Source organism: Pecten maximus, chromosome 5 (genome assembly GCF_902652985.1).
Source record: "Pecten maximus chromosome 5, xPecMax1.1, whole genome shotgun sequence".
In the NCBI taxonomy this organism is placed as follows: domain Eukaryota; kingdom Metazoa; phylum Mollusca; class Bivalvia; order Pectinida; family Pectinidae; genus Pecten; species Pecten maximus.
Window position 1 is genome coordinate 11759643 of NC_047019.1, and position 23474 is coordinate 11783116.

At 35.2% G+C, this 23474-nt stretch overlaps 2 protein-coding genes and 1 long non-coding RNA gene across 3 annotated transcripts; 1 reads left to right on the forward strand and 2 right to left on the reverse strand.

Annotated features, from left to right (window-relative positions):
* Window positions 1-13: 13 nt before the first annotated feature.
* LOC117327159 (5-methylcytosine rRNA methyltransferase NSUN4-like) lies at window positions 14-9987 on the forward strand. The gene is made up of 6 exons (XM_033884013.1): window positions 14-232; window positions 5096-5714; window positions 6340-6471; window positions 7042-7187; window positions 8133-8257; window positions 9677-9987. Exons 1-6 carry the CDS (start codon window positions 116-118, stop codon window positions 9960-9962), a joined length of 1425 nt encoding a protein of 474 aa, XP_033739904.1. The 5' UTR covers window positions 14-115; the 3' UTR covers window positions 9963-9987.
* LOC117327161 lies at window positions 234-4229 on the reverse strand. The gene is made up of 3 exons (XR_004532588.1): window positions 3931-4229; window positions 2316-2417; window positions 234-988 (listed from the first exon to the last, which is right to left on the reverse strand). It is a non-coding gene; the product is annotated as an uncharacterized LOC117327161 (long non-coding RNA).
* A 1-nt stretch (window position 9988) lies between the features above and the next one.
* Window positions 9989-23348, reverse strand: LOC117327160. Its single transcript, XM_033884014.1, has 6 exons — window positions 22784-23348; window positions 17547-17606; window positions 16463-17297; window positions 15918-16000; window positions 11195-11298; window positions 9989-10673 (listed from the first exon to the last, which is right to left on the reverse strand). The coding sequence occupies exons 3-6, from the start codon at window positions 17287-17289 to the stop codon at window positions 10470-10472; spliced, it is 1218 nt and encodes a 405-aa protein (XP_033739905.1). The 5' UTR covers window positions 17290-17297; window positions 17547-17606; window positions 22784-23348; the 3' UTR covers window positions 9989-10469.
* Between the last annotated feature and the right edge of the window lie 126 nt (window positions 23349-23474).

The window sequence follows — 23474 nt, forward strand, 5'->3', positions numbered from 1 at the left end:
AAACAGTGTTTGCTATGGTCAACAGAACGCTTTCTCTCTGAGTTCTTTATTAGCATCAAACTCCAAGCGTGTAAATAACAAAGTTTACTTTCATATTCGCTCTCGGGCCGAAAGCATGCCTTTCCTGAAGCTAAGTTATTTACGTTCTAAGAAAATTCCATTATTTTCCAAAAGATTTGAAAGCTTTATCAGACAGCAATATAGAAACTTCAGTAAGAAACAGCGGCGTTGGGTAAGTGTGGAGTTACGAATGCTTAATATTCACCAAACTTCGAGATCGAGTATGAAAAATATCGTACACATTATATAAGCTTATAGGTCTATATCATATTCGATCTTTGACTAACGAAAAGCACATCACTTTTGAAATTATTTCAAAACTCTGTGTTAATCATTAACATTTAACAACATCTTCTAAACAACTGTAAAAGGGTGATGTGGTAAAGGCCGGCATGTAAATCATTTCAATAACTCCTTCAAAGCAATTGACAATAACATATTTAAAAAGTAATTCTTAATATTATTCAATTCCTTTTTACAAAATGCTTTTAATGTAAGTTTCAAATTTCAACTAGATATCTGCTGTAATTTAGGGAGTGATTGCTGAATCTTGTTAAACTGTTAAAAATTTAATATTTGTATCTGTGATATATTTTATTTATATTGCCTTTTACCTGAATAAACATATTAATAATAAAGGCTTGGCATGGCATTCGGAATGACACTCCACTCCTTCTAGCATACGGCTTGGAATGGCATTCTTTTAGGGAATGTTATTCGACTACTTCTAACGTACGGCTTGGAATGGCATTCTTTGAGGGAATGTTACTCCACTCCTTCTAACGTACGGCTTAACATGGCATTCCTTTGAAGGAACTTCTATCTACTCCTCCTAAAGACTTGCCTGTCAGATCGGTATTGTTTCTGTATTTGGGTTCCTTCGATCATCCTCCAATTTGTTCCATTAAACCTCTTCACAAAAGATTGACTGGTCGAAGCACACACATATATGACAAGTTGGATGGCATAATTTAACCTGTCTAAATGCAAGGTATAAAACAAGATAAAAGGATTAAAGAGAAATAATTTGTGTTGTAATGAAAATTGGGGAGTTATCTACCCTGATTTTAACTCGCTTCTGCACGAGGTCTAAGCCTCGCTCTTAATCTCAACTCTGAAACTGTTGAGTGTTGGTTGGTTGTCTGGTTCCGAAGCCTAAGAGTCATTTCATTAGTATTCCAGAGAGGACTGGTGATGTACACACCAGTTTTCTTTATAGTATATTGTTAGATTTCTCTCCAAATATTGTCTCAGATATATTTCATGACTTATATATTATTTACTTTCTGCAGTGCTATAAAGTTTGAGAATAGCATATACATGATACGCAAAGTCCAGGGCACCATCTTAATAAAAAAATCTATTTTTGCATCCCGAATGCTTATTTATAATGAACATCTCAGAACTTCATATAAATACCCAGAAACAGTTTTGAAAATGGAGTCACCTTGTTTAATTTCATCAGTTGAGTGACAAGTCCAGTCGAAAGAAAAGCCATGTAAGTCAATGTCCAGTGATAATGTCTAAATACCGAAATTGAAATTTAACAACATGCAGAGAATCATTGAGATTAAAGAAGCAGTAGATTTAGTATTTTTGAAGACCGTGTCTTATAACAGGGAAGGAAATCAGGGGCTGGAACTTATACCAGTCTACAATACCATGCTACTTTGTTCATACATGTATGAAGGTAGAGCCAGAATATAGATCTATCTTATACCTTGTATTTTCCTCAGAATATGGAATGAACATTTTTGGTAAATTATTGTTATGCAGCTTTATGTACAGAGGTTAATCTAGACCATTTTTACTACCAAAATTGGGTAGTATTCCTCACTGATGGTGTTTTCCCCTTTGAATAAAAACAAATTCCCCACCTAGAAAAAATGCCATAAAACAGGGGAAAATTCTCCAAAACAGGGGATATCCCAAAATTTTGATGAAATATGTAAGAATTGTAGCAAACAATAGCTGTCAAATGTTAAAATTTAAAGAATAATTCAAGACACTGCCGCCCCTTTATTTCCCCTAAATTTCATAATGGTTAGTATTCCCCAAATCCTAGATTAGCCCCTGATGTAAGTTTGTTGCAAAAAGGTAAAATTTTTACTTGTTTTGAATTAGTAAAGAATAACAAAAAATATTTGTTTTGAAAAAGTTCAAATGTCTTTTAGTTGTTGTGTCACCTTTGAAGTATGGCAGACAATTAGGGATGACTTTGACTGTGGCCACTCATTGTCAGTGTTGTCACTCACATTTAGTTTTCTGATGCCATAGCGTAGCATCTGTCATCTGTCTGTCTATCCATAGTCCATATCCTTCTGTCTGTCAACATTTCCTTTAAATTGCTATTGGTCCTGAAAAAATGGAATATTGGTACAGTATATTGGGCAAAGGAGATCTTATGTTGCATGAACAGTGGTTGTGGCTCATTTTGGCTGGAGATATGGCCAAATACTGAATAGGGAAAATTGAGGTAAATAATTCAATTGCTACAAAGTCCTGAGAAACTGAATGTATTTTGATGAAATTTGGTCGGGAGCATTATTGGGCAAAGGAGATCAAATGTTGTCTAAACAAAGATTGTGGCTCACTTGGGGGGCAAAGAGGCTGGCCCAATAGGGGGAATATTCAAAAAAAAGGAAACGCTAAAATCATCAGCCTTCTCTTGAGGAATGATGGGATTTGATTCACATTTGGCTTGAATCATTGTTGGGATAGGCTATAAAAATGTGTGAAAACAATTGTAACCTAACTAAAATGAAAGATTTTTTTGCCATGATTACTGAATCCAGGTGATGCAGGTCATATGGGCCTCTTGTTTCCTTACTACTTCATTTTGTAATTTAGTATATGGCTTTAATTGACATAATGAATTACAATTTGAGATTGAACCTCATGTCAATATTACTTTTTTTGCTGGCCTTTAATTTGTATATTGTAATTTCACATACCTAATTTTTCCTGACTTTTTCACTAAGCCCTTGCCACAGGCTTGCCTTACCAATTTCTAAAATTGTATGCGACTTATAATCATATAGTTTTAATTGACATCCGATGTCAATTTTCTTTTTATTCTGGATAATTCTTTGCAGATAGGAACTTCTCATTATCAACATATTAGCATGAATACTATCAAAATGAAATAACCAAACAGCAACAGAGAGGATGATCCCTTTCATATTACGACCTTGAAATTTTCAAAATGACACAATTTCAGTTATTTAGTGGCCACAGGTGAACTTCCACTTCTGTGGAATTCTAGTGTTATACTTAGTTGACCCAAGGTCTCGGAATTCTAGACTTAATTGGGACAATACCATAAAGCTGATATGGTTCATACATTCTCATAATTATTGGCAAATAACAATAGTAAGTATGCATTACACCTGTATACAGTACAAAAGAATAGCTGGCCAAAGCTCAGCTAATTTCTTACCTAGTATTATAATAGAAACTCTAACCTTCAAATATATATATATATACAGTATTGTTAAGGTTAAACCTGTAATGTTATTAGAGTACAATAGCATAAACTGAAAAAATTACCAAATCAATAAAAACAAATTTTAGACCAATTGATTTTAAATCACCAGAAATGTAGAAATTTGTTAATATCCTGTTACTGTGTACATAATGACATATCTTAGTGCCAAAGCAAAACAGTTGTTTATTTGAGGTATACAATGTATATCCAAATCTCTGAGGTGCTATATTTCACTTAAATTCATGACGAAATGTTCTTATTCCTGCATCAGATCCAACCCAGCCCAACAGAGATAATTTGTTCATATTATTTACGAAAAAAAATTTGTTAAGTGAATTTTTTTTCTGATTTTATTGACCATGTTTACATGTAAATAAACTTACCTCATTTGCATTTCGCTAGATCGTTTGTAGAACTCTGCTGTGAATTTACGTACACTACCCATATGTATTCATGTACATGTATATGTGTAGTAACATACTGGTGATTGGTAGAAGACAATTTGATTTGAAGAGTCAAGGTTGATCGGCATGGCAGTCTGCCATCTCCTTTATAAATTCTTCCTGGACACAGAAGAGATATGTTATTGATTGCTATACTTGTACTACTGTACTACTTGATTACACAGGTAGATACGAACTTGTCGGACTTTAAATCTATTTACGGAGTAAATATATTTATAGTAGTCCATGTCATCTCCTAGATCTATACAAACCTTTCACATCCTAGTGCTTGGGGACAGATGATTTAGACTCTCTACTGTATTTATCCAAAACTAATCCCCCTTATTCAGTTTTATGTAATCATCCGTTTTGAAATAGTAAACTAAAAGTTGTTTACAAATTAGCTCTAAACTTAAATTGTAAATTTAACACTGAGGAGGGGGCTAATTTAAGGAATAACTATGGTAACAACCTTTCTTTGTTGAAAAAGGGAGAAGACTTGTCATATAATTATTTTCTAAAATTAGTGAATTATAAAAGAACGTAAACATATTCAATTGTATTTGAATTCACATTTTCTATGCAGAGTTTCTTTTTTTTTCGAAAAAAACTGCTGCACTTACAGTATGTGGTTTTGCATTGTGTAAAGTCCAATCAACAGCTAAGGTCATTTGGACGGCCTGCCTTGTGTGTGAGACTGTCAACAGTTGATGTCATTTAAGGATGACCTCCCCTGAGTGAAAGACTGTCAACAGTTGAGGTCATTTGAGGATGACCCTCCTTGTGTTCGAGATGCTTGCGTGTATAGTGTAATTTGTGAGACTGTGGTATAGTATTTGGCGAAATACTGCTGACTATATGTTTTCGCTAAGACTTAAGTGAATGTTTCCATCTGGATTTTCAATGGTCCTCTTAACTTGTAATAGTTTCTTAAACTGTATGAGTTGATTCTGGTGATTTTCTCTTGATGGAGATGACAATGACAAAAAAATTTCAAGAAGGGGTGGCTATATTTAATGGACGTGAGAGCTGATTTAAGTGACCCATGTGGCATGTAAAATCTTTAGAAGTAAGTTACTAGTAATGATTTAATTTATTATTGTAGTCACAGACACCTAGAGAGCTATCAGGAACAGATAAAGCCTTGGAACACTTTGACCTGTTTTACAAACCAGTTTACGGAGAGGTTTGGCCATCTATCAGAATATCTCTGCTGACCACTCAAAAGTATTGTGCCCTAATAAACAATTTCAGGGATGTCGAGGGTGTTGTAGATAGACTCACCCAGCTAGGAGCGCGTGATATATTACGAGATGTATCTGACGCTTTAAAAAATCAACCAGGCGATAAGGTTGACAATAATTTCAATTTTACACGGGAAGTCAAAAAAAATCCTTCAAATGAAGTTGAGGAGAAGGATGATGATGCTGAAGATGAGGATTCAGAGGATAAACTTACAGAAGGGGAGGAATTGATGACTTTATTGAGATATGAAAAAAATACCAGTTTAGATAATTTCATTCCAGTAAAAAGGGTGTATACAGAGAAGGAATTAAATGAGCAAGAAGATATAGAGAGAAGTACATATCAACCTACAGGTATACCTGTTAATGTTATACATGAGGGGCCTGTCCAGATCCCGAAGGATCTGCGAGTGTATGCTTATGAGAAAGGGGATACAGGGGAATTCCCTTCTCCAAATAGCAACATGGATGGGAAGCTGGGTGAGTAGTGATTGTACTGTATTTTACTGGGTATATAAGCTCATGCTAGGTATAGGACCACCACCACGTCTTGATATTTTCACTGCATAAAGACTCTTATTTAAGGACATGCCAGCCAATCCCCATCTTTTGGTATTTTCAATGCAATGGCCCATTATTTGAGAATAAGTCCAATGCCACTTTTTGGTATTTTCAATGCAATGGCCCATTATTTGAGAATAAGCCCAACCCCACTTTTTGATATTCATACTGCATAGGCCCTTATTTGGGAATAGGCCCACCTCCTACTTTTGCCCATTTCAATGCTTCAGCCCTCTGGACTTTTACCCAATAAAATACATACCGCTAACTATGATCATGAAATAAAACAAATGTAATTTAGCAATGATTATGAGAATACTTATTGAGATGGGTAGTCCCCATCAAACTTCCTTACTCATATAGCAAAAAAACAACAACACACATTTAGCTCTTGCTTTAGAATGTTTACATATTAGGAAAATGTACTTTATAAGCATTCACCTTATGGTCAGGTTCTAGTTTAATTATTACCAACAAGTTTAACATTTTGATTGCAAAATATTTTCAAATGATATCAACATTTTCATCTTGTATGTTTGCTCAGAATACTTCCTGATGGACGGTGCTTCCATTTTACCTGTCATCGCCCTTGACCTTCAACCTTCAGACAATGTCCTTGACCTTTGTTCAGCTCCAGGAGGAAAAGCTTTGGCCATGAAACAGACAAATCTACCAGGTTTGTTGTCTGAGAGAAAATAATAATTGGAGAGACAATGCAGAAAAAATAGGGAAAAACATTCCTGCTAAGGTCCAGGAATCAAACATGACGTGATAGAAATTGTATTTAACACTTAGAACAAGCCACAATGACCTGCTCCTGTTACACATTTCCCCCTGTTTTCAGCACAATATCACAGACCAGCCGGTTTCTCAGCTTTTAGAGAAACACAAACTGCCACTGGTATGAAGCATCAAACCACATACCTTGGAACTTCCCAAATCCCACACATCAATCCTTCTTTTCCTGAGGCAAGAACAAACAGCTTAAATATTACTGTATTATCTGCAAATAAGCCAGCTTACCTACAAAGATGCCGCCTTCCTCATTTTTGCAGAAGCAACAATTTGAAAATAGTTTGTTAAAAGTGCTTCATAAATATTTTTAGCCTTCCTTAAACTTGAAAACTGAACTTTGAGGATGAATACAGTATTATATATACATTTCAATAATGTACCTTGACAATACACTTAAACTTATCATCCAAAGGATGTTTTTAATTAGATAGAATTCCTTTTTTCATTTCAGAAAGTATTTACTGTAATGATTTATCAGGGTCTCGACTAAAACGCCTGCAGAAAGTCCTGCGTAGTTATATACCCGACAATATGACTGACGACATCACACTCAAACAACAAGATGGTCGACAGCTGAAAACCCCCCACTTTAATAAGGTATGATTTACAGTTGATGCTGGGGTGTTCCTCCAGTTTTAAACAATATATTGTATTACATGTACTTATGTTATATATGTCGTGTAACTTTATATATCATAGAAACTTTGAAAGATAGCTTTCTCACACTGAAATACCAATAATGAAAATGTAATGTAGCATTTGTGTTTCTAACTAGATTACACATACATGTATATTTTCTATCCAGATAAAACTTTTTTTTATATACTTGTACTGCCAATGAGAAAAGCATGTTGGCAAAAATGTGAAAACAGAGCAAATTATCTCCCTTTGACCAGACAGATTATGGAAATGTTATTTCAAAATATTTTGACGTAGAGAAATTAAATTACCATTTTTTATACATTTATTATACAGCACCTAGACTGATGATCTCTTTATATATGCTTTCTAAGTCCTGTATGTGAGATTTATCAAAAATAAATGGCCAGAACTTGAGAAGTTGCCATTTATTTAACTAGGGCTCTTCAAGGAACAAGAGAAGGAAATCTAGTGGAAAAGTGAAATTATTCTTTTTAAAAAGAAATTACAAAGAATTATTAAAATATAAACAAAATAAAAACTTTTTTCCTGGAAATTGCTAAATCTTTGTCATCTTGTTGTCAATATGATGTTACTATGTCAAGGCCTTACAGCATTGGCAGCACAAGCCCCACTACTAAAATTATAGGATTGTGAATTCATTGTGTAGAGATTATTAATCTAGAGGTCAGTCATTCAAGATTCACATCATAAATCAATGTGTAATCAAAAGCTCTGTAAGAAAACTAGTGAAGTTGTCATTGTTTGATTGTGTTGTTTTTTTTTTTTTTTTTTATACATACATACATTTGTACATTTACTTTAGACCTTAATGGTGGTTGATACTTGCCATGGACATCCTGTATTTGAAATGTCGGTAACTTTTTTATCTAACTTTTGTAGGTATTGGTAGATGTTCCCTGTAACACTGATCGACATGTCCTGTTGGAGGAAGACAATAATCTTTTCAAGAGTGGGAGGACTGGCGAGCGACTTCAACTTCCTACAGTTCAACGCGACCTCCTGGTGTAAGTATACACTGAATGTCGTCCTTTTGTTTGTGAAATTTATGATGATTTTCCTGCTAAGAGAAATTTCACTAGAATACAGAGTAAAGATTTTGCTGTTTTAAGAATTTGAAGCATTGTTTGGTTTTGTTTGATATTGTTAAACATCTGAACAAACAGATAAGTTCATTTAAGGCGGCTTTAATGTGTGCGTTTTGGGAGGCTGGGGTATATTCATGTTAGCATACATTTATTACCAGTTTGATATACTAACCGTAATTATTTGCTATAAGCTCTTGCCTACAAATATTCGACCCCCTTGTTCATGTTCTCATAATCATCAATTTATAAAATAGGGAGCTAAATATATAAATGTAGCTCCTCAAACTGTAATACTATTTTACACTAGAGGGGTTGTGTTTATTTGAGGATAAAATGTTATTTACGATTTATCATGGCATCAGTTGCCAAGTTCCTGTGAACTAGAACTATTTTGCAGAGTTTGTAAAAAAGTATATATATAAAATAAAAAATATTCCGTTGAAGTACTTTTGTTGTTCTCCCCTAAGGTCATGGAGATTGGTTTATTAATCATGTTTTGTTGGTCTGTAGAAAGTACTAATCGAACTATTATATAGAAAAGCTGTTTTCACACTACGGGTAAAAGGGACTGTTGTTTTGTGTTTTGAAGATCCTGTAGAAACTATATACAGTATGGTAAATTCAATTTTGTATGATTTATAATGTTGTGTAGTCTGTAGAAAGTATTGTTATATAAATATTGTATTCTATAGAAATGTATTCTCCCCTTGGAGAAATATACAGTTATATAGACATTGTATTCTATAGAAAAGTTTTCTCCCCAAGAAGAATATATAGATATAGTATTCCATAAATATGTTTTCTCCCTAAGGAGAAAGTATTGCTATATGAATATTTTATTCTATAGAAATTTTTTCTCCCCTAGAAGAAATTATTGCTATATAAAATATGGTTTATAGAATTGTTTCTCCCCTAATAGAAAGCATTGCTGTATGAATATTTTATTCCATAAATATGATTTCTCCTCTAGGAGACAGTATTGTTATATAAATATGGTATTCTATAGAATTTTTTTTCCATAGGAGACAGTATTGTTATATAAATATTGTATTCTATAGAAATGTTTCCCTGAGGAGAAAGTATTGCTATATAAATATTGTATTCCTTTGAAATATTTTCTCCGGAGAAAGTATTGCTATATATTGTATTCTGTAGAAATGTTTTCTCCCCTAGGAGAAAGTATTGCTATATTAATATTGTATTCTATAGAAAGGTTTTCTCCCTCAAGGAGAAAGTAAGTGTATTGCTGTATAAATATTGTATTCCTTTGAAATATTTTCTCCGGAGAAAGTATTGCGATATAAATGTTATATTCTATAGAAATGTTTTCTCCCCTAGGGCTGGGATCCTGTCCTGTGTACAGGGAGGATCTGTAGTCTACTCCACCTGTACCCTATCAGCAGCACAGAACGAAGGAGTCGTTCAGTCCGCCCTACAGTATATATGGCAAGAAACAGATATCAATGTCGCGGTTGTGGACCTTAACCATATGGCAAAATCTTTCAGTAAAACTTTCAGATTTTGGCGACATAGTAGGCTTGGACAGGTTGTTCTTCCCACTCTCAGCTGTAATTTTGGACCCATGTACATAGCCAAATTAAGAATATTGGAAAGACCAACATGAAACAATAAAACAAATAAACAGCAAACTCATTTCTTTTGTTTTATTTCTTCATAACATGTTGGGGTTTTTCTTTTTATGTATCAACATAATAACAGTCAAATAATGCATTAAATCAACTGAAAATGTAATTTTGAAGATAACAAAAATTATTATTATTTAAACGTTTTAAAGGATATAAAAGTAAATATCAAGAAAAAAAGTGGTATCAATTATTTCATTTCATTTTATTCATTTATAAGACTTTAGCAAATTTTGAACACTGTAAATTATGTAATACTAAAATTACATGCAGCTGTATGAATTTTCAAGGGTTTTTTTATCACAAAAAATTGACAAAATTAAATTTATAGAGAAAATAATTGACAATTTCTAGAAAAGAAACGTAATTTTTGTTTCAAAATGCATGAAACAACTGAAACTCTAACTTTACAATATGGTGACCGATATTCATATATTAATTCAAAATTCTCATATTTACATTCTTGTATATAGAAGCTTGATAGGGTGTCAAGCAAACTTGAATCGACTTGTATGTAACATGATCTGGGTGTATTCCTGTAACGTTAATTTTCCATCCCCAGATTTGTCCGCTTCTTGCAACATTTCCTTCAACATCTGATTAGAAAATGTCAGTTTATTGTCATCTACAGCCTCGCGTAAATCCTCAAATGTCACGTAACCCTTTTCACCCTCGTCCAGCAGCTCAAAGGCCTGCAAATCCAAAATGATGATTAAGTATAGAGATAATGATTAAATTTTGCATATATATATGAGGTAAAGGAGATTTCTAACAAATATAACACTAAGTTGTATTCCCTTCTAGTTCTACACAATCCAATAAAAAAAAAAAACTGTATTTCACAGCGACATAGGCACCAACTGATGAGTTTATTAAAACAAACATCATGATTATCAAAAACAATGACACAAAAATATGCATTTCTCACACATCATACAAACTCTTCCCCTAGCCTGTTCTATCTCATTGATAGAAAATAAAATTAAAAAAAAAAATTTAAAAAAAATATGTATGCAACCGATTACCTGTATCACCTGAATGACACATATAAGTTATACCTAGGCCCATTTCCATGTGCAAATACCAGTAGCGCCACCTATTTGCATATCTCATACCAAAGAGAAAAAATAACATCCTAATTCCTACCTTTAACAGATTGAATTTATATTTATACTCTTATCGAGTTAAACCAACACTTTGTCGCTTAACTTACCTGTTTGATTTCATAAAAGGGGTCTGGTCCATCTCCCTGACTCTTTATGATAAATTCTAGGAAATTGACAAATGTCACATGGCCAGTATCACCAGCAAGCTCTCCTGCAGGAAATAGAATAAACCTGATATATACTCTGTAGACAATGTTAGGAAGGGATTAACTTATTAACACCTGTACTGTCTCCTGTATTAACTTATTGACACCTGTACTGTCTCCTGTATTAACTTATTGACACCTGTACTGTCTCCTGTATTAACTTATTGACACCTGTACTGTCTCCTGTATTAACTTATTGACACCTGTACTGTCTCCTGTATTAACTTATTGACACCTGTACTGTCTCCTGTATTAACTTATTGACACCTGTACTGTCTCCTGTATTAACTTATTGACACCTGTACTGTCTCTCCTGTAGTATACCAGGTATATACTCTATAGACAATGTTAGAACTGTATTAACTTATTGACACCTGTACTGTCACCTGTAGTATACCAGGTATATACTCTATAGACAATGTTAGAACTGTATTAACTTATTGACACCTGTACTGTCACCTGTAGTATACCAGGTATATACTCTATAGACAATGTTAGAACTGTATTAACTTATTGACACCTGTACTGTCACCTGTAGTATACCAGGTATATACTCTATAGACAATGGACAATGTTAGAACTGTATTAACGTATTGACACCTGTACTGTCTCTCCTGTAGTATACCAGGTATATACTCTATAGACAATGTTAGATCTGTATTAACTTATTAACACCTGTACTGTCTCACCTGTATGAGATGAAGTATACCAGGTATATACTCTATAGACAATGTTAGATCTGTATTAACTTATTAACACCTGTACTGTCTCTCCTGTAGTATACCAGGTATGTACTCTATAGACAATGTTAGAACTGTATTAAATTATTGATACCTAGCTGTACCGTCTCTCCTGTAGTATACCAGGTATATACTCTATAGACAATGTTAGATCTGTATTAACTTATTGACACCTGTACTCTCTCTCCTGTAGTATACCAGGTATATACTCTATAGACAATACTGTATTAACTTATTGACACCTGTACTGTCTATCCTGTAGTATACCAGGTATATACTATATAGACAATGTTAGAACTGTATTAACTGATTGACACCTGTACTCTCTCTCCTGTAGTATACCAGGTATATACTCTATAGACAATGTTAGAACTGTATTAACTGATTGACACCTGTACTCTCTCCCCTGTAGTATTACAGGTATATACTTTATAGACAATGTTAGATCTGTATTAACTTATTGTTACCTGTACTGTCTCTCCTGTAGGAGATGAAGTATACCAGGTATATACTCTATAGACAATGTTAGAACTGTATTACCTTATTGACACCTGTACTGTCTATCCTGTAGTATACCAGGTATATACTCTATAGACAATGTTAGAACTGTATTACCTTATTGACACCTGTACTGTCTATCCTGTAGTATACCAGGTATATACTCTATAGACAATGTTAGAACTGTATTACCTTATTAACACCTGTACTGTCTATCCTGTAGTATACCAGGTATATACTCTATAGACAATGTTAGAACTGTATTACCTTATTGACACCTGTACTGTCTATCCTGTAGTATACCAGGTATATACTCTATAGACAATGTTAGAACTGTATTACCTTATTGACACCTGTACTGTCTATCCTGTAGTATACCAGGTATATACTCTATAGACAATGTTAGAACTGTATTACCTTATTAACACCTGTACTGTCACCTGTAGGAGATGAAGTATACCAGGTATATACTATATAGACAATGTTAGATCTGTATTAACTTATTGTTACCTGTACTGTCTCTCCTGTAGGAGATGAAGTATACCAGGTATATACTCTATAGACAATGTCAGAACTGTATTACCTTATTGACACCTGTACTGTCTATCCTGTAGTATACCAGGTATATACTCTATAGACAATGTTAAAACTCTATTAACTAATTAACACCTGTACTCTCTCTCTCTCCTGTAGATGAAGTATACCAGGTATATACTCTATAGATAATGTTAGAACTGTATTAACTTATTGACACCTGTACTGTCACCTGTAGTATACCAGGTATATACTCTATAGACAATGTTAGGACTGTATTAACTTATTGACACCTGTACTGTCTCTCCTGTAGGAGATTAAGTATACCAGGTATATACTCTATAGACAATGTTAGAACTGTATTAACTTATTGACACCTGTACTCTCTCTCTCCTGTAGGAGATTAAGTATGCCAGGTATATACTCTATAGACAATGTTAGGACTGTATTACCTTATTGACACCTGTACTGTCTCTCCTGTAGCATACCAGGTATATACTCTATAGAGAATGTTAGAACTGTATTTACTTATTGACACCTGTACTGTCACCTGTAGTATACCAGGTATATACTCTATAGACAATGTTAGAACTGTATTAACTTATTGACACCTGTACTGTCTCTCCTGTAGTATACCAGGTATATACTATATAGACAATACTGTATTAACATATTGACACCTGTACTCTCTCTCCTGTAGATGAAGTATACCAGGTATATGCTCTATAGACAATGTTAGATCTGTATTAACTTATTAACACCTGTACTGTCTCACCTGTATATGAAGTATACCAGGTATATACTGTATATACAATGTTAGGACTGTATTAACTTATTGACACCTGTACCGTCTCTCCTGTAGTATACCAGGTATATACTCTATAGACAATGTTAGGACTGTATTAACTTATTGACACCTGTACTGTCTCTCCTGTAGGAGATTAAGTATACCAGGTATATACTCTATAGACAATGTTAGAACTGTATTAACTTATTGACACCTGTACTGTCACCTGTAGTATACCAGGTATATACTCTATAGACAATGTTAGGACTGTATTAACTTATTGACACCTGTACTCTCTCTCCTGTAGGAGATTAAGTATACCAGGTATATACTCTATAGACAATGTTAGAACTGTATTAACTTATTGACACCTGTACTGTCTCACCTGTATCTGAAGTATACCAGGTATATACTCTATAGACAATGTTAGAACTGTATTAACTTATTGACACATGTACTGTCTCTCCTGTAGTATACCAGGTATATACTCTATAGACAATACTGTATTAACTTATTGACATCTGTACTGTCTCCTGTAGATGAAGTTTACCTGGTATATACTCTATAGACAATGTTAGAACTGTATTAACTTATTGACACCTGTACTGTCTCTCCTGTAGTATACCAGGTATGTACTCTATAGACAATGTTAGATCTGTATTAACTTATTGACACCTGTACTGTCACCTGTAGGAGATAAAGTATACCAGGTATATACTCTATAGACAATGTTAGATCTGTATTAACTTATTGACACCTGTACTGTCTCTCCTGTAGTATACCAGGTATATACTCTATAGACAATACTGTATTAACTTATTGACACCTGTACTGTCTCTCCTGTAGTATACCAGGTATATACTCTATAGACAATGTTAGAACTGTATTAAATTATTGATACCTAGCTGTACCGTCTCTCCTGTAGTATACCAGGTATATACTCTATAGACAATGTTAGAACTGTATTAAATTATTGATACCTAGCTGTACCGTCTCTCCTGTAGTATACCAGGTATATACTCTATAGACAATGTTAGATCTGTATTAACTTATTGACACCTGTACTGTCTATCCTGTAGTATACCAGGTATATACTCTATAGACAATGTTAGAACTGTATTAAATTATTGATACCTAGCTGTACCGTCTCTCCTGTAGTATACCAGGTATATACTCTATAGACAATGTTAGATCTGTATTAACTTATTGACATCTCCACTGTCTCTCCTGTAGATGAAGTATACCAGGTTTATACTCTATAGACAATGTTAGATCTGTATTAACTTATTAACACCTGTACTGTCTCTCCTGTAGTATACCAGGTATATACTCTATAGACAATGTTAGGACTGTATTAACTTATTACATCTGTACTCTCTCTCCTGTAGTATACCAGGTATATACTCTATAGACAATGTTAGATCTGTATTAACTTATTGACACCTGTACCGTCTCTCCTGTAGTATACCAGGTATATACTCTATAGACAATGTTAAAACTCTATTAACTTATTGACACGTGTATAACTCTATAGACAATGTTAAAAGGTATAGCCTGTCCTTAAATGACCCTTTTGTGTTGATAAGGAGTCGAAACAATGACAAACAATCGTCCTAAGGTTTACAGGTAAAACATTGATAACTTGATTATAAGTGCACCGGTATCATTTCAATGGACCCTCTTGAACAGAGGTATCCCGTATTATCATATTAAACAGTATGTAAACTTAAAAGTACATGAACTGCTGACATAATTTAGATATACGTAATAGATATCGCAGACATAGTCATAACGATATGTTTTATTATCGGCTGTAATGTAGGATGAAATAAGACCGAGTACGAGTCACAATTAATCGAAAGGACTTATTCTCAAGAAAATGTCGAAAATCACTGAATTAAGCTTCATCTTGGCAGGCCTGATTATCAAATTTTAGATAAAAAAAAAATCCTGCACCCTTACACTTTAAAACTTTAATTTTGATGTGCGATTTTCTAAAGAGGATTTCAACCTGCCGCTGTACCTAGTTAAGAACGCCTTTGAATGTCTTGGTGTAACTACTTACTGATCATGCCATCAAACACCTTGGCAGAAGCACGGAATCCAAGCATCTTCACAATCCTCTTGATGTCCTTGTCATTTATGTACCTGTTTGTGTTACAAATAAGGCTCTGAAACGTCTTATGGTGGAATATAAACACCAGAAATATCAAAATCGGTGTTATTAGGCATGGCGAACATTTATAATTATCTTATGGTGGAATCTTAACACCAGAATAACCAACATTTATAATTATCTTATGGTGGAATATTAACACCAGAAATATCAAAATCGGTGTTAATAGGCATGGCCAACATTTATGATTATCTTATGGTGGAAAAAAAAAATTATTAAGCTCAAATGCAATTGCAATTCAAAATGAACTTTGTAGATACCTAATGCAGAGAACTTCATTTAGCACAGCTTTCGACAAATCGACATTTGTTCCTTTTGCAGATTACCTTCAGAAGTCTGACGTTCTATGAATAAGGATACATGTAGTATACGTTTTATTTTCATTAGGATCATTTAATTTTTTTGTTGAAAGAAAGTCGGACTCCTGTGCTTACCCTTTCCCTTTCACATCGAACATGCCGAACACCAGCCGTAGATCTTCGATCTCCGATCTTGTGAGCACCCGTGTTATATGACTAGGAAATTCGGAATCTCCACGAGTCCTAGAAAACACGTTTTCTGCCAGAGATGTAATGTCGGGTCGCTTCTCTCTCAAGAGAATACCAAACCTATCGTCTATTTCGTGTTTCAATTTGTCTGTTTCCTCATCTAACTTAGCTCGCTCTTTTGTTAAAGCAAATTTTTCCTCGTCTGTTTGAACCTTTTTTATGGCAGCCTTGGTTTTGTTGATGTCAGGGTAGAGTTCAACGCCCTTTTCTCTCTGAGCTTTGTCCATAGCACGCTTTGTTCTCCTGACGTCCCTTTTAAACTTCCTCTTGGCGCGTTCCTCTCGTATGTCATCCTCTGCCTGAAGCCTGTCCAGTTCCAAGGCCAACTTACTGCGTTCTTTCACTGGAGGAGACGGCGTTACATTTGGAACAGTATTATCACTCAACTTAATGTTCTCTGTATTAGCATTATCCTCATCTTTTTCTGTGTTCAAATTTTCATTTACAGAATCCGGCTTCACGACCAACCCTTCATTTGGTGTTTTTCTTTGTGTAGGATCGTTTTGGGTTGCGGACGCTGACTGAATATCTTCATCGCCTTTCGTTTCAGTAACCGACTCTGTCACAGCCTCAGCATCCGTTTCTGTCTCTAAGATGCTGGCTTCGGTCGAGGTCGTGAAACCACTGACCTCTGTTATTAAGAAGTGTCTCTGGGTACCCGTATGCACGTCTAGAATGTCTCCTCGACCGGGGTTTTGGTCATTCCCGTCCATGATGCGATCTACAAGGAAAGTAAATGGACGATCATTGGTTGATTTGGTCCTGTTCTGCTTGTGTTTAATGTATTATTTAAACACTTATGCAATGTACATTATCCGAAATAGTTCCATGAATACAACAAAATAATTTCCATCTGATGAATAATATATACTGCCAGTGGTAATTATCATCTAGCATAGAAGCACGCATTACACAATTCACTTTAATTTCTGCAGATTTGAATATTCACTTGTAAAATGAAATGTCTCACCCGTCAGGTCTGTATCGAGTCAGGTTGATTCACACCATGCTGTCTGTCTTCAGCGAGAATCTACCAATGAAATGAAAAAATAAAATCAATTTTGTTCCAGCGCCACTTGATACGGCCAGTATCCAGCCCATTCGATATACAGATCTGATAGGGAATTTAAAACTTCACTGTATTATCTCTACTGACAGTCCATGACGATGTGATCTGTCAGGATGTTCACACTAATATGTGACCAATTTCCCTCTTTTTACATCCTGACTGCCTTTATCAACATGTCTCTGAATGTACCGGGCGGATCAATAGAAAACATTCATGTCACGGTAATATCGCAGTGTGATGGAGTTGGATAATAGACTACATTATGCAAACTCTGCCAACCCTGAACCCGCTTAGATACCTTTCCCGTTCATATTGATTCACTTCCACAGAGAGGATAGCAAGAGAGATGCTGGATAACTATCGACATACCTGTCATATCAACATTTTCTAGATCAGCATATTAAGCTCATTAAATTATATCTAACCAATCAAAAGGTATTACATTAGGTGATCTCTGAAACATGGTTTCTTTCCTCCAAAATATGTAGTAATTTGATATACTTGAAAGAAAACAGCTATCGATTATCCCCTCAATCAATAAAAAGCGTACCATTTTAAGCCTTTCCATTCATTTCACTGTTATTATATATTGTTGTGTTGTGGGACACGTTATCGGTGAAATTGTGGTCATGGTAGATCCTGTCGACTGGAATATAATCCGAGATTTATGATGCGAACTGTTTCTACCGTCCGTTATACCACGTAGGAGAGAGCCCCTTCACAGACGACCAAGGGCCGGATTTATAACGTACGGGTATGTGAGGAATTTTCCAATTTAGTTTTGTCAATATTACGTTATTGGTTTGTATTGCTTAACAAATACTGTATTATGAGTATTGAGGAGAACACTAATTTGAAATATTGACAAAATATTGGATTACAAATTGTGTCTGGTGTAGCACCACTTTGCGGTGCATTAAAGTTTTCGGTTTGTAAGAGGTGAGATTGAGTTATGTGTTTGTTGTTTATTATATATGTGTAAATATAAATAATTTGTATTGATGATTTATGGTTTTAATACAGTAAGCCTGTTATAGTCATACACATAACTAGCTTGTGCTCTTTGTGTAAGCACTGACCTATCGATACATGTAGGGTTATTTATCGATAAATGTATATTAGGTTCTAGCTATGTAAACATGAAAATTGTTTGTACAAACTACACATAAGATATTACAGCATCTTTCCATACAAATTCACTCTAGAATAAATAGTAAGAATTAATGAATTGAATGACTTTGTTTCGTCCTAGGTACATTGTATGATGAAATGTACCTGATAGAAAGGCGAAGAAAACTTGTTGGTTTGTCGTAAGTGGGATCCTTGATACGAGGGATGATTGATATGTTCTGAGCCCCGTACTGAAGGAGGTACTCAAGGAGGGTTTTTTTTGTTCGTGTTTAAGGAGACACTCAACGATGTTCTTTTTAAGTCCTACTGTTCTCTGACTATATAGGGCCCGGTCTCATCTGGGTAGTTTACATCGACGGGTAGCACTTAAAAGTAAACAAGACAGACGACTTTTGCAAAATGGACAAAATCGATGAAAGAGCAGTGATTCAATATTTGCGTAAAAAGATTTTAACATCTGTGGATATCAGTAGTGGTATGGTAGCAACACTAGGGAAAGATGCTCCTTTATAATAGTATGCTACAATGAAAACGTGGGTGGCGGAATTTAAGCGCGGCGGACAGAGCCTTGAGGATGACTTGGAAGGCCTGTCAATGTTGCAACCCCAGAAAGGGTAAAACAAATTCATGATATTGTTATGACTGACAGACGAGTCACAGCAATATTTATAGCATTAAGAGTTGGCATTGCACAAGAAAGAGTACATTCCATTCTGACCGAGGATCTGACAATGGGAAAGTTTTCGGTCCGATTGGTAACAAGACTTCTGAAAGTTGGTCAGAAGCACACCAGGTTCACATGATCACATGATCGCATGCTAATCTTAACCTTCTTGAGGAATATCCTGCCAACTTTCTTCAGAGAATTGTCACTCTGGATGAAATATAGGTCCATCGTTTTACCCCAGAGGCCAAACAAAAATCGGAACAATGGATGCATCCTGGCTCTCCCCCGCCAAAGAAGGCAAAGACTGTTCTATCACATAGGAAGGGTTTGGCCTCGATTTTCTGGGATGCAGATGGTATTCTGCTGGTAGATTATCTCCAAAAGGAACAAACAATCAATGACAAATACTATGCTTCACTTCTGAGGTAGTGACGGGAAAATATTAAACTTAAGCGCCGTGGAAAGCTCAATAAAGGTGTGTTTTCCATCAGGACAATGCTCCTGTTCACAAGCCTGTTATTGCCATGGCTGCCATTCACGATTGTGGTTTTAAATTGATTCAGAATCCGCCTTATTCACCTGATCTCGTACTATCAGTCTGTCATCTATTAGGCACCCACTTTCAGTCTGATGATGGCGTCATACATGCAGTGGATGACTTTCTGAACAGCTAGGAAAACGACTTCTATAAAAGTGACATTGAGGCCCTTAAACACCGCTGGCAAAAGTGTATAGATACTGAAAGGGATTATGTTGAAAAATAATACAATATGTCCGGCAGAATTCAAATCCTTCGATATGAGGGTCACAACATATCAATCAGCCATCGTATTTCCATATTTATACCCACTGGATCTGATGGAATATATCTGATATCTAATGCACGTTTCAAACGAAAACATTTCTAGTGCAGTTGAACAAAAGTTGTTGGTTTGCTGTTAGTGGGATTTCTGATGCCTTCTTGTGATAGTTATACTGGTCTAATACTTTTTATTTTGACAAAATAATTTACCAATAAATTATCAAAAATTCTTTTGTATTTAGTCAATTTTCTTTAACTGTTGCAATACAGTACCCATGTGTTCTAGTTTTTTAATGGACACGTATTAATTCTACCTGTTACGCTGAAATTCTCATGTGTTCTATTACCAGTCTTTTAATAGTCACATTACAGTTCCCATGTATTCTATTATTAGTTTTTAATGGTGACATATTAATTGTAACTGTTACGCTGAAGTTCACATGTGTTCTATTATTAGCCTTTTAATGGCCACATATTAATTGTAGCTGTAACATTCCGGTTCCTATGTTGTTTTTGATTTTTTAAGGATCACATATTAATTTGCCGTTCTTCGTTAGTTATCTACATTGGCGTCTCCTCTTTTAAAACTACGAAGTCCACACAAAGCTTGATTATCAACAAACTTAAGGCTGTATACTTTATACATCAAATGACAAAACACTAAGTGTTATACGGATTAAGCCTAGCTATTATATCACTCCTACATCGACAGTGGTGTCACACCAATCTATATAAATACAAAATTTTAATTAAATTTGGATTCGGTTATTTTCACTTCGCTTATTTTTGTTAAAGCGTTCTTTATACACTCGAACCTGATGTTTTTAAACGGTATTTGGTGATATAAAATACACAGACAGCACAAACTTGTTTGTGTCGGCCTTATGTCAGGTAAAGCTCTCTAAAGTAATGGTATACCAGTGATTCTTATTGATTATATGGCCACGTAGACCAAAAAATGCATTACGGAAATCTGTAATTTGTCAATTAACAATAAAAAAATCAATGCTCCTTTTGTGAAAAGACTAAAAAAACGAAAGTGGCATGAATAACAAATTGCTGTATTACTGATTATGAGGTGAGGGTTAAGATAACCCGCTAAATTTAGGTAGACATTTGCGTGATTAATTAACTTATAAACATTCAACGGAATCCATTAGGATTTAAACATGTCATTACAGGTATTTACAGAGGAGATCTAATACATACGACACGTAAAGGCAAAATGCACAAAAAAACCCAGTTTTATTCACTGTAGGCCGATGGAACAGTCGTATACTGAAGGCTGAGCCAACAGTCGTATTCACTGTAGACTGAGGGAACAGTCGTATTCACTGTAGACTGAGGGACCAGTCGTATTCACTGTAGACTAGGGAACAGTCGTATTCATTGTAGACTGAGGGAACAGTCGTATTCACTGTAGACAGAGGGAACAGTCGTATTAACTGTAGACTGAGGAAACAGTCGTATTCACTGTAGACTGGGGGAACAGTCGTATTAACTGTAGACTGGGGGAACAGTAGTATTCACTGTAGACTGAGGGAACAGTCGTATTCACTGTAGACTGGGGGAACAGTCGTAGACAGAGGGAACAGTCGTATTAACTGTAGACTGAGGGAACAGTCGTATTCACTGTAGATGAGGGAACAGTCGTATTCACTGTAGACTGGGGGAACAGTCGTATTCACTGTAGACTGAGGGAACAGTCCTATTAACTGTAGACTGAGACAACAGTCGTAGACTGAGGGAACAGTCGTATTCACTGTAGACTAGGGAGCAGTCGTATTCACTGTAGACTAGGGAACAGTCGTATTCATTGTAGACTGAGGGAACAGTCGTATTAACTGTAGACTGAGGCAACAGTCGTATTCACTGTAGACTGAGGCAACAGTCGTATTCACTGTAGACTGGGGGAACAGTCGTATTCACTGTAGACTGGGGGAACAGTCGTATTCACTGTAGACTGAGGGAACAGTCGTATTCACTGTAGACTGGGGGAACAGTCGTATTCACTGTAGACTGGGGGAACAGTCGTATTCACTGTAGACTGGGGGAACAGTCGTATTCACTGTAGACTGGGGGACCAGTCGTATTCACTGAAGACTGGGGGAACAGTCGAATTCACTGTAGACTGAGGCAACAGTCGTATTCAGTTTAAACCTAAATACTCGTATTCACTGTTCATATAACAGTTGAATTCACTGTAATGTATTACCAGTTTGACAGAACAGTCATATTCAATTTAACAGTCATATTGACTGTTACAGGTTTTTATTCACCTTTAAATTTGAATTCATTGTAGATATACTTTTAAGATGTATATACATTAGTAGTGATTTGTGTACAGCAGTCGAATGTCACAATCATATGTATCACCTATACGTACTGAAGCGTTATATCATTAGTGATATTCCTCACTAAATAATTACATTCAATACCAATGAAATAGACATTCGAATTGTGTCAAAATGTATCAGGACCACACTATTTACGTAAATTTTATAGAATATGGAAATATTAACGATGATGTCGACTTACCTGCTGTCATTAGCGATGTAATTCCCCTTTCCACGTAATTACATAGAACTCATTTAACCAATGTCACAGTGAAGAGACGATGTCCTCACTATCCGTATACTGTGTACAGTTTGTAAGAGACACTATAAATACTTCAAGTAAGAGTTAGGGTAAACAACTATTCTTTAATTCTAAAGAAAACATTTCGTCTACTTAGATTTTTTTTATCTATAGTTGAATAAGATTTGGTTGAGTGACGGGTTTATGTATATGGTATCGCACACCTAATCTTGTGGACCCTCTACTTAACAGCGACGATATATACGACTAGCATTGAAAGGGCGTCGCCTTCAGGTGCGTGACGTGAATATAAACTACTGTAAGATAAGGACACCTACTCTCTGATTTGAAACCCAAAACTATACGACTCGTACATTTAAAGAACCTTCTGTGTACAAACTTATCAAATAAGTCCAATCAGGTGGAAGAATTGAAGTGAATTACTTTCATTTAAAATTCCTTACGGTATTTCTCAGCGAAGCCTGATAAAACAGCGATAGTTTATTGGTTTTTAGCCGGAAGGTCAAATTTCTCCTAAAGCACAAGAAAGATTGGAAATGTTGGTAGTTTGTTATGTATGTATAGTGGGTTAGGTAAGGTGTAAACTGATATATTAGTGAGTTATATGGTGTAAACACGTTATATGAATTGT